The following is a 13254-nucleotide window of genomic DNA, read 5'->3' as shown; positions in this document are numbered from 1 at the left end:
CAATTTTCACTAAGCTTCTGAGTGGGAAAGGGTAGATTAATGCTTATTAAATTTCAGCAATCAAGATGCAATGCTTTTTGAGATACATGACAAAGTGTAAAACTGCAATTTTTTATATAAACTGGGGCAATAACTCCAGTTGTTCAGATAATATCAGAAACAAAATATACTGATGAGCATGTTGACTTGCTGGTTATTCTGTTAAAAAGTTTAATTCCTACAGGACCAATTCTGTTTTAGTTACGCGCACCACAAAAAGTGGAATAGACGTACATAGCAAAGGGCATATATACATCTCTACCCCCAATAAATAGGGGGCACAATACCATTTGATATACAATGACAGCGTTTATTAGAAAGTTCACAATCACATGAAATGTAAGATATGGTAATCATTTATTTTAGATTACAATTTGATAGACTATTGTCTCAAAATAAACAAGAGCTTGTCACAGTAGTGCCAATCCCCACCGAAATGTGTTTGCTTGTATGACAACATTTGTTTTATAGAGTAGAATAATATGTGTGAAAACAAATAAAGGGAGATAATTCATTATGCTACGGACAAAAATTTACTTTGAAATTAAATAAAGGGATATAATTCAAACACTAAGGTAGATAGAGTTATGGGTCTTAGTCAATGCATTTCTCCTACTTGCCATCTGTTTGAGTTTGAAGTTTTAGGTAAATCCCTTCAGTAGATTTAGAGTTATGCTCCGGACATAAATTTACTTTAAAATTATATAAAAGGGGAGATAATTCAAAAACTAAGGTAGATAGAGTTATGGTTCTTGGTCACTACACTTCTACTGGTTGCCATATGTTTATATTTCAAGTTTCAAGTAAATCCCTTTAGTAGATTTAGAGTTATGCTCCGGACAAAATTTACTTTAAAATTATATAAAAGGGGAGATAATTAAAAAATTAAGGTAGATAGAGTTATGGTTCTTAATCACTGCACTTTTCCTATTTGCCATCTGTTTATTTTCAAGTTTCAAGTAAATCTCTTCAGTAGATTTAGAGTTATGCTCCGGACAAAAATTTACTTTAAAATTATATAAAAGGGGAGATTATTCAAAAACTAAGGTAGATAGAGTTATGATTCTTGGTCACTGCACTTCTCCTCGTTGCCATCTGTTTATATTTCAAGTTTCAAGTAAATCCCTTCAGTAGATTTAAAGTTATGCTCCAGACACAAATTAACTTTAAAATTATATAAAAGGGGAGATAATTCAAACACTAAGGTAGATAGAGTTGTGGTTCTTGGTCACTGCACTTCTCCTAGTTGCCATCTGTTTATATTTTAAGTTTCAAGTAAATCCCTTCAGTAGATTTAGAGTTATGCTCCGGACAAAAATTTACTTTAAAATCATATAAATGGGGAGATAATTCAAAAACTAAGGTAGATATAGTTGTGGTTCTTGGTCACTGCACTTCTCCTAGTTGCCATCTGTTTATATTTCAAGTTTCAAGTAAATCCCTTTAGTATATTTAGAGTTATGCTCCGGACAAAAATCAACATTAAAGTTATATAAAAGGGGAGATAATTAAAAAACTAAGGTAGATAGAGTTATGGTTTTTGGTCACTGCACTTCTCCTAGTTGCCATCTAATTATATTATAAGTTTAAAGTAAATCCATTGAATAGATTTGGAGTTATGCTCCGGACAAAGTTTCAGCCGGATGGACAGACGGACGGACAGACGGACAGGACCAATTACTATATCCCCTCCGATTTTTTTTTTCGGCGGGGATAAAAAATGCAATTGCTTTTTTTTCAGGAATCTAGTATACAATTTTAAACCTGATAAATGCCGTAAGCACTTCAAAGGCGAAGGAGAAGGCAGCAAACCAAATAGTCCATGGAGTCACTTTAGCAACAAACATGTCGAACTCTTTCTCAGTAAAAGCTGAAATAAACAAGAGCACTGAATAACGGGTGCCAATGCTCGGCTGCAGGTGCAGTTTTGAATAAATGAAAGTTTGTCAGAATTTTCTTTTTTTAGGTCAGAGTGACCTTCACCTTTGACCTAGTGACCCAAAAATGGGTGTGGCATTTAGAACTCAACAAGGTGCATCTACACATGAGGTTTCAAAGTTGTAGGTGGAAGCACGTTGATTTTAGAGCCTATGTTAAAGTTTTATATTAGAGATAACAGTGACGTTGACCTTTGATCTGGTGACCCAAAAATGGGTGTGGCGCGTAGAACTCATTAAGGTGCACCTACATAATAATAATTATGAAGTTTCAAAGTTGTAGGTGGAAGCACTTTGATTTTAAAGCCTATGTTAAAGTTTTATATTTGAGGTCACAGTGACCTTGACCTTTGACCTAATGACCCAAAAATGGGTATAATGTGTAGAACACATCAAGGTGCATCTACATATGAAGTTTCAAAGTTGTAGGTGGAAGCACTTTGATATGAGAGCCAATGTTCAAAAGGTTAACAAAATGTTAAGATTTGGGACACAACACGACGAGCTGGCTATGACAATACCTCGGGTTTTCTCTGAAAACAGCCGAGCTAAAAATCAATAAAAAATCGTGTCAAAAGTTTTAATCGGCATTGAACAATAGAAGCATTCATTCACACATTTCATGGTCAATAATTTGTGATTGGATATTTGAGTTTGTCTTGCCTTTCAATCTAATTAAATGCCTCAAATACTTAGGCATTATTGACATAAGAACAAATTTGTAAGAATTTAACACTAACATGTCCCCATGACTACAAATTAGCCAGGCACTTCAACTATGACTTATACATACAATCAAAAGCTCAATCTTACTTTAAAATATTCAATCAATGGAAATCTGACCTCAAATATACAAAGCAATCTCATTGATCAATATTTTTTAAAAAGACTATCAACCTGCTTTAGAACTTAGTTCCAAGGCAGGTGCAAGGTTCATACTTATTTTGGACTCAATGGTGAACTTGTCGGTGAGTTCCATTCCAAACAGTTGCCATGTCTTGCAGCCTAGGAATCCATAGGCAACCATTGCTGCTATGTAGTTGATCACACTTCCGTTGGACTCTGAGAATGTAAAAAATAGAATAAAAACTTTTGAAATATAAAACAAGAGATGTGTTTGTCAGAAACACAATGCCCCCTATTGCGCCGCTTTGAAGCCATATATTTGACCTGTGACCTTGAAGGATGACCTCGACCTTTCACCACTCAAAATGTGCAGCTTCATGAGATACACATGCATGCCAAATATCAAGTTGATATCTTCAATATTGCAAAGGTAATGACCAAAGTTAAAGTTTTGGGACACACACAATGAATGAATGTATGAATGTATGAATGAATGAATGAATGAATGAATGAATGAATGAATGAATGAATGAATGAATGAATGACAGACAGACAGACAGACAGACAGACAGACAGACAGACAGACAGACAGACAGACAGACAGACAGACAGACAGGACAGGACAGGACAGGACAGGACAGGACAGGACAGGACAGGACAGGACAGGACAGACAGACAGACAGACAGACAGACAGACAGACAGACAGACAGACAGACAGACAGACAGACAGACAGACAGACAGACAGACAGACAGACAGACAGACAGACAGACAGACAGACAGACAGACAGACAGACAGACAGACAGACAGACAGACAGACAGGCCAAAAACAATATACCGCCCATCATTCGATCCGGGGGCATTAAAATTTCACTGTATCCAAATTTACAAATTCACTCTTAATACAATATACAAAAATTTGTATTTAAAATTATTTTTAAAGTTTTAACGTTGCATAGTGAGAGGGCATTAAATGTGTGGATTTCAAATATAATTTAAAAACCATTTTGCCAATAATGATTCACGTATTGTAATATAAAGTGTTTGTCCTGCTGTCAGGTGAAAGAGCTCCGCAATATCACCCTGTCAATTAGGCAACGGACACTTGATATGCAAACACAGCACAGCACTCTCAGGGAACAGGTCCAACAACAAATTATCAATAAACCAACCCACTGACTTGACAATTAATATTTGTTCAAAAAACAAACACAGCCAGTTACCAACTACTGGCAATCAATCACATTTGTAAACAACCTGTGGTAAATTAAGCATTGCTGCAACGCAAGAACCGTTTATTTAAGGTGCAAATATCAGTGAATATAGTAAGCAAATAAAAATTGAATCATCACTTTCATGTTCATGCAATGTTTGCAACACACATAAATCATAACTAAGTAAATTGAAAAAGATAGTATTGAATATACAGCTTTATTTAATCTCAAGTATCAATCAAATACATTTCGTAAGTTTGAGCCTTGGTTTGGAGTATGAGCAGATCAGTAACATTGTTATACGTAAATGAACTGGAAATTTAATAACTGCATTTATATAACAAAATGCACACCCTGCTTTCGGTGCTGTTTAAATAAAAAAAATCATTTTGCTGCAATTAACAATAAATTCATATTGTGTTTCCAAATTTACTGACAATGAATATCATTAGGTTGTTTTCTGCTATTTAAAAAAGGTCCTAAAACGGTCTGATCCCAAAGCAAACAGTCCTGATCCCAAACCAAAATTCCTGTAGTCCGTCAGCCTGGATGACAAGTTAGTATAGTGCTAGGTTGTGAATCTGGTGTTTGTAAGTTTGATTCCAAACACCAGTGCATACATAGGTCTGAGATTCTGGTGTTGAAGTAATTTCTTTAGACATTATCTCCCCCTCTGATTCAATAAGGGCAGTTGTTAGTTTGTGGCATTATATATGTGTGCCAAGTACTGGTACACCACCTAATCAAGTAACCTTTAAGTATGACTTAAACACCCATTAATATCACACCAAATTACGATAAATGAAAAATCAACAACAAACTTTTCTTCTGCTTGTATCCAAGGAACTTGTCGTCAAGGAGTGAGATGCACAGGGCCATAGTGAGAAGGTTGAAGAAGTTGTAGTTGCCAGTCAGGATGATCATCACTTGCAGAAGAATCTGAAAGAAACAAGGCAAGAGTTCATCAGTGTCCGACTGTTTGATCTGCCTTGCTTTCAAGCAGAAACAGTAGATTAACACTTCGTCCCCATTTGGGTTCGTGTAATAAAGTATTTCCCTTTTGCATTACAAAAGGCAATGTAAAAAAAATGGTCTAATGAGTTCACATAAACTCCAGTTGAAATTAATCAGTGTATCAATTTTACTGACACCACATTATTAAAAAAAAAAGTTATATATGCTTGAAAAAATGAAATAAACAGCAGTTTGTTAAGCAAATTATACCAACAATACTAATTATTCATGTATATAGGCGGTAACCTTGTATGAATTTCATTTGGAGATATTTTTAAATACAATATGTTTTGACCTTGTCTGACACTCTTTAAAAAAAAGAAAAATCTGAGTATGTAAATGGCATGAATGTATTCAATGAAATTGTGGCTATTAAATGATCCAGGCTTTCATTACATTCTAAAGTACTATTCAAGTTAAACAATCTGATACTCCAATCAAAATAAATTGAACAAGTTGTATTCAATCAAATTGACTACCGATTAAACATTAATTAAAAATCCATTAACTCATTGAACATTTTTTCAATTTAAATAAAATGAATTTAAAAGCAGTGTGCATTTAAAAACAGAAAATTTAATAACAAAATTCAATTTTGTATTAAGCTGTTGAATTATTAAACAGATGTTCAAACAAGAAAATGAAGATACAGCACATGACAAAAGTCTGATTAGTTGCGAGGAAAACAGTCCATAACACAGGTGGTTAGCGTGTGGCTATCATAATAATTATCATGGGAATCGCTGCACAATTGATGAAGTTATGGCTGTTCAAAGCAATGCACTCTGTTTTCGGGTCCTTTTGAGTTATATATTTATTTGATAGTGAATTTTTTTCCAGAGAAGTTGATTTTTCGTTATAATTTGATTATTTTTCATTCCAAATGATGTTTTCACTAATTAATATCATAGCCACACGCTAACTACCTGCGGTCCATAAAACCAATAATTTGCGAAACAATTTATTCGCTGTAAAAAGAGTACATTGATTTAGTTATCACATTGTAATTGTTTTCAAGTGTGTTGACGTTTGAGCTGCAATGTCATACATCTAAAAACTTGAACACAAGCCATAAGACAGTGTGCAAAATGCTATTACAGAAAATCTTGAGTAAAGCTGTGCTGAAGTGAAAATTTTAATTAAATAGCAAGACATATGATGTACATGTATACCACCATAACAGGGCTATCTGATAATTTCTCCAGACAAATTCTACATATTTGTCGACATCTTAATGGAAGGAAACACTCAAAGAACTGTGATTGTTAAAAAATATTGTTTGAAGGACAGATGGGGGAAATCTAAATAAATGAGCTGTGCTCTGTGAAAAGGGGGTTTAATGCATGTGCATACAATTTTGTCCCACATTAGCCTGAGTAGTCTACACAGGCTAATCAGGGACGGCACTTTCTGCACAGGCTAATCAGGGATGGCACTTTCTGCACAGACTAATCAGGGATGGCACTTTCTGCACAGGCTAATCAGGGACGGCACTTTCTACACAGGCTAATCAGGGACGGCACTTTCTGCACAGGCTAATCAGGGACAGCACTTTCTGCACAGGCTAATCAGGGACGGCACTTTCTGCACAGGCTAATCAGGGACGGCACTTTCTACACAGGCTAATCAGGGACGGCACTTTCTGAACAGGCTAATCAGGGACGGCACTTTCTACACAGGCTAATCAGGGACGGCACTTTCTACCCAGGCTAATCAGGGATGGCACTTTCTACACAGGCTAATCAGGGACGGCACTTTACGCACAGGCTAATCAGGGATGGCACTCTCTGCACAGGCTAATCAGGGACAGCACTTTCTGCACAGGCTAATCAGGTACGGCACTTTCTGCACAGGCTAATCAGGGACAGCACTTTCTGCTTTTATGATACTTTTCGTTTCAAGAAAGTCTCTTCTTAGCAAAAATCCAGTTTAGGCGGAAAGTGTCGTCCCTGATTAGCCTGTGAGGAGTGCAAATCAAATCTGGGACGACACTTTACGCACATGCATTAAACCCTCTTTTCACAGAGCACGGCTCACATATATGGAACTATTTACAGTTAAACCAGGCTTTCTGGTATGCTTGTAGGTTCTTTTATCACATAACTTAGTGTGATGATTTTTTTCCCATTAAACAAAGACAAAATGCATTTAAACACCTAAAAATCATTTTGAACCAAAAATCAATTCCATCATGGCGACATAAACATTAAAAAGTAAAGCCTTGCTATGATCCCAGACTACACAAGGCTTAAATGATATCTCAAACCCATCAATAAATGATTTTCGCCCAACATTGACTTTAAGACCTGCAATAAAAGACTCTTAGTTAACCAAATATTTGGCCCCCAACAAACTTCTCTTCTGATATACAAGTGTTTGCTTTTCTTACTGGATAGCTGATAAGTCATTTCAACCAGTATATTGAACTCACCTGCTTTTGTCTGTTCGAAATGCTGCAATTCATTTGAACAAGTTTTCAGTCACATATTCACCACTTTAAAGGGACCTTTTCACGTTTTGGTAAATTGACAAAATTAAAAAAAATGTTTCAGATTTGCTGTAGTCATGTATTTGTGAGGAAACAGTCAAACTGAATATTTATCATGCTATATAATATCCATTATAGGCATATTTTGACAATTTAAAAACCTGAAAATTATAAAGCGTTTTAACGTGAAACGATTGAATAATTTGAGAAATCTGTTGTTGTCATTATATTTTGTGACACTACAAGGATTGCATATATTGAGTATAAAATACATCACTCATTGTATGAGCACGTATTGCCGAGTGGTCAAAGCGTTAGACTTTTACTCCAGAGGTCAGTGGTTCGAGCCCAGTTGAGGGTTACTTTTTTTTTCTTTAATTGTATTCTTGTTTTTTTACTGGAGATTTTTAGATCCAATGTTTACCTTTATCAATACAAATCATTTAATGACAAATTTCAATACATGCCAAAATCTTTGAAAAGGCCCCTTTAATGCTGACATACATTTTACTTCTTTTCAATCTTTTTTACAACTGTAAAATTTGCCCAACCGTTTTCAATTAAACTATATTTACCAATTATTTATTTAAAATCAAACAATGAGAAGGACTTGCAAACTGAAGAACTTTGTCCCAGACAGAACAGCTGTTATCTACAGAATTCATGTTGTCATAAAAAGAAGAGACACTCATTAAGTGTCATTAACCATGCTTATGTTTTTCTTAATTATGGAAGGTTGCAGATTGTAGTTATTCAACCATAACTTCAAACTTTCTTAACTTCAAATGCTGACAAAAACATGTTTTGTCTTTTATGAAAAAAACTGAAATTACATGCATATTGGCCCTCTACCAATATATTAGTTTCATAATTCTAGCTTGTGTACTTTTTGAATAATTGCAGCATCAAGATTTTAGTTTCTTATCGTTTCCATAACCATAGCAAACACAATTTTTGTCCAATTAAAAAACTGCAATAATGTGCATTAAACCCCCCCATAGCCCTCTATCATCAAGAAAACAGTGTCTTTAATAATTGTTGAGCTTATGCAGAATCCAGATTGGGACAGCAAGACAGACACATGGACGGACCAAGGATAAACCTATAATCCCTTCCAGTTTTATCAATTATAGGACAGACACCTTCAAGAGCAGCACTATAACTGGTACGGTGAAGAAAAGGTCCCTGCTTGCTAAATTAACTCTTTCAGTGCTGGAACCGAATTTTGAAGGCCTTTGCAAACAGTTTGGATCCAGATGAGATGCCACAGAACGTGGTGTCTCATCAGGATCCAAACTGTTTGCTATTCTGATAGTATTCTTTGAAAAACAAGCAAATTCGTTGAATTGATATCCCCCGCCAATATGCTTCTGGACACAAAAGTGTTATATTTGACACTCAAAAAAGCATTTTTTCTCAAGATACAAAGGGCAATAACTCCTTTATTAACAGATGGTGTACAATGCCATTTGGCGTGCATCATCCTTTTTTTCCATGTCTTATCCATATCTATACTCATACCAAGTTTCAATGATATCGGCCAAAGCACTTCCAAGATATGGCTCCGGACATACAAAAAAATCATTTTTTCAAGATACAAAGGGCCATAACTCTGTTATTAACAGATTGTTTACAATGCCATTTGGCGTGCATCATCCTCTTATCCATATATATATATACACATACGAAGTTTCAATTAAATCGGCCAAAGCACTTCCAAGATATGGCTCCGGACGGACGGAAAGATGGACGGACGGAAGCACGGAAAGACGGATGGACGGACAACGCCAAAACAATATCCCTCCGCCTATCGCGGGGGATAAAAATCGAAGAAAATGCTAATTTTAGAAATTCAGCAGACAACATTTTAGCAGACAAAAAATTTCCCAGCATGCAAAGGGTTAAGGATCCTCCTGCACTGGATTACTAAAAAGTATAAGTTCAACCCACATTTACAATACTCAGAGCTGAAAAAAAACACATGAAAATAACATTTCTTATTACAACGACCTGCTAAAATTGCAGCTCTTCAAAAACGATCAAACTAACTATATTCAATAGGTTAACAACTACATTTGAAATTTGAGCCTATTTAACAATCACAAATAAACATTCATAATTGATCAGTACTGTTACCAGCATACCAATACTTAGGTATGTATTCAATTACTACAACTACACCTGAACAAAGGCACCAAGAGAAACATGATACTGTCAACTGAAAGACAAATGCTTCGTAGTCATTAAAAACAGTTGGAATTCATACATTTGATCCATGTGACAGATATACAAGCGCATTCGGTCAAACTAATAGATTCAATGACTAAATTACACAATATTTCATGTCAAATATAATCACATGCTATACCCTGTTTCCCATGTAATACAACCATTACATATTTTTTTTATTACACATGTGTAAAACAACATTTTTAAGCATTTTCATTGGCTTAGTCTTCGTTTATTGACCAATCGCATTTTGTTATTTTGCTGAAATGACGTTGCAACGTCAAATGACGTCACGAAATGTAAACAACATTCAGGATTTATCATTATGTTTGCGTAAATATTTATTTAATTTGCTCATTTAAAAGCATGTGATTAAAAAGATCTGACACTTGTTGTCATATCATACCATATTTTATTAAACTCGTCCAGGAAATTCGTTAGTAAGCTCGCCAAAGACTCGCTTACTAACAAAATTTCTGAACTCGTTTCATAAAATATGGTATGATATGACAACTATTGTCAGATACTATATGTATAAAACAAGAAATTTGGAAATTCCACATGCATTTCATCAAATTCTTCTTTGTTTTTTATTGAGCAAAAACCATTCTTTATTGATATATTTTTATATTTGTAACAATGACTTTGACCACCCAAACCTACATGCAATTCCAAGCAAAGTCTGAATAGTAAAATACACCAGCTCAATTCATTATCAATTTTTAGCAGAAACTATTTTTGTATATAATATTTGGTAACCTTGATCATAACATAACAAAACTCATATGAAATTATAATCAGTGAGGTCTTGATAGAAGGTATCTATGTACACAGTTTTAATACAAAAGCTCCATTAATATTTTGTTCTTGATTGTTTGTGCAAAAACTTACTTGTACTTACTTTCATATTATGAAATATTTGTAAACTAGAAATGTGTCCAAAGGTCAATGGAAGTGAAAACCTGGGTTTCAAGACAGGTTAGCTGAAACAAGAAATATCTTTAAAAAAGATATACGGCGTTGATTGTGGTCGATGTTTATGAACGATCAAAAGTTATCTCTATGAGATAAAAAGTAGTGGATGCCTTTTTTATGCGCAGTTCTTAGCTACATCATAAGCAAATCAATTACGGGGTGTTGCGCCAGATTTCGTGGCTTATTTTGCTTTATGTGATATTATTACTCAGATATCTATATTTACAGAATAGAAAAACACAAGAAACATGAAAATAAACGAGTGCATATAGGTCAGCCGGCAATACTCGAATCTTATTTAATTGCATAATTATAGTATAGTGAATTATTGTGCTCATGCTTAATAAACTGGTCCAAATGGATAAATATTTCTAATTAATTTTATCAAAATTGGTCCTTATCATGCAAATGTTGAAACCATATTAAAAATCGATGATTGACATACCACAATAATATCGCCGAATATCTTTATTTAGTATCTCTCTGATCAAAACAGACTTCAAGTGCACAAAGTTTACGAGACGGCGTTTATATAAAGATTTCTGCAACTGACCGCAAACTGACCTTGATACCTTGCGGATTGGAATGCAATGCATTACAGTCACTACGTTATTGTCAGTAAGACCGGTGTAACACAATGATCGCAACCCCTTCTGCGAACTCCGGTGATGAACTGTATATAAACTCTGACTTTTAACAAATGGCCGCGTAATGACCCGAAACCTCGCGGGTTTAAATGCAATGCAAGTAAGTACTAAATATGACAACATAGCCTTTAGTATAAACGCTTTTGCGCTGTTAATTCTCTGAAAATAAAAGGTGAACGCACAAACTGTATTTATGTCGAAAATTGATTGTAAAACTGTTCTATCTATTGAGCCTTTTCATTAGAGATAAAATTGTTTCATGCAGTAAAACAGTGTTACAAAGACGCGGATATGTTTCCAATGTTCTGGTGTTATACTCAAATCAGCCAATGGAATAAATGAAGTGTATTCATTCGTACCTAGCCGCGGGAAATTTTATTTGAGTATTATTGGACACTTACAAAGGTCAAGTCAGGGTGAAAAGCTGGCTTAATACAGCTTACGCCGAAAAATAACAGAACTGCTAAGTTATGAGCCAGTCACAAAACACAGAAACACACAAACATGGACAGGGGTTGCAATATCTGCTATTCTGCCATAAACATGCCAGGGGCACACAAATTAAAACAAAAACAAGATGTGTTTGTGAAACACTATGTCCCCCCCAAATTTTTTTTTTTGACTTTTGACCTTGAAGGATGACCTTGACCTTTCACCACTCAAAATGTGCAGCTCCATGAGATACACATGTTGGCCAAATATCAAGTTGCTATCTTCAATATTGCAAAAGTTATGGCCAATGTTAAAGTTTGACAGAAACAAACCAACAAACAGACAGGGCAAAACCAATATGTCCCCCAGTATAGACTACTGTTTGATATTAAAATATTGATATGTTGTAAGCACAATTTGCATTTAGTAATATTGCCACATGATCTAGTATCAGTAAGATTTACGCATTGAATCTTTATAGACAATCTTCCATAACCTAAGGAGCTAATGTCTTAAAGTAGTGTTACACTTTTGTAATGCAAATTTCTTTAACATTAACATTTATTTAAGATATTTAAAAGGCCCTCAGTGAAAAAATTGGTCTAACTTTACTAAATATAATGTCCACAAATAAGTTCATCGAGTTTAATTATGATCTGTTCATAAAATGTAGAAAAGGAAAGGAAAAATAATATGGTCTATCAATAAATGGAATAATATTTGCATAACATCATACAATATTTTATGGAAGGCCTAACAATCCCACAGGAAGAATTAAACTCATACAAATTTTGTATGTCACAGTCATAATTATTGTCCCGCAATGCAGCATACTTTTTAGGCAATAGAAAATAAATTCCTAGATTCTCATCCCCACCCTCCCATGGAAAATCGTCCCCCCCCGAACGTTTTTTATTTTGAAAAAAAAAATCCGTAAAAAAAATCGAGCCACAAAATACTGAGGACGAAACGGCTGAATTAGTACGAAAATTTGAAGTGCGAATCGGCAACTCAATGTCTTCGAGACGATTATTGATTTTAACGGCGCAAGAGCGTCGTCTGAAATTTAAGTGATCTAGCGAAAACAACAACAAAATGTTTTTTATTTTGGGGTGTAGAAACGGCGTTACAACCGTAAAAGATTGGTACAGGGTGTCAAAATGTGCAGAAACTTTAACTCTCGCGGACCTGTACGATGAGTTCATTTGTGGTTTGTATGATCAAACCCCATCGTTAAAAGTTGACCACCCGAAAATCGTCTGTGCCCTAGTCGGCCGAAATAAATTAGAATTGACACAGGTGTCACCCGATGTTACAGTTAGTCAAGCTGTCGGCTGTCTAGGAAATTTTATTTACTTTAGAATTGGAGAGACTCCTGAAACTTCCCATAAATCTCCATGCATACCATCTTTTAATCTATAATATCTAGTCA

At 34.9% G+C, this 13254-nt stretch overlaps 1 protein-coding gene across 2 annotated transcripts in view; it reads right to left on the bottom strand.

Annotated features, from left to right (window-relative positions):
• Window positions 1-13254, bottom strand: part of LOC127870555 (lipase maturation factor 2-like) — an 80473-nt gene that overhangs the window by 17840 nt on the left and 49379 nt on the right. For both annotated transcript variants that reach the window (XM_052413105.1, XM_052413106.1), the window contains exons 7-9: window positions 4859-4976; window positions 2916-3038; window positions 1804-1909 (exon numbers count right to left, since the gene is read on the bottom strand). In XM_052413105.1, the coding sequence (XP_052269065.1) occupies window positions 1804-1909; window positions 2916-3038; window positions 4859-4976 (347 nt within the window). The remainder of the gene's footprint in view (window positions 1-1803; window positions 1910-2915; window positions 3039-4858; window positions 4977-13254) is intronic.

The sequence above is a fragment of the Dreissena polymorpha genome, chromosome 1, assembly GCF_020536995.1.
Source record: "Dreissena polymorpha isolate Duluth1 chromosome 1, UMN_Dpol_1.0, whole genome shotgun sequence".
NCBI classification, from domain to species: domain Eukaryota; kingdom Metazoa; phylum Mollusca; class Bivalvia; order Myida; family Dreissenidae; genus Dreissena; species Dreissena polymorpha.
The sequence above is the reverse complement of the archived record's forward strand: the minus strand, read 5'-3'. Positions and strand labels throughout refer to the sequence as shown.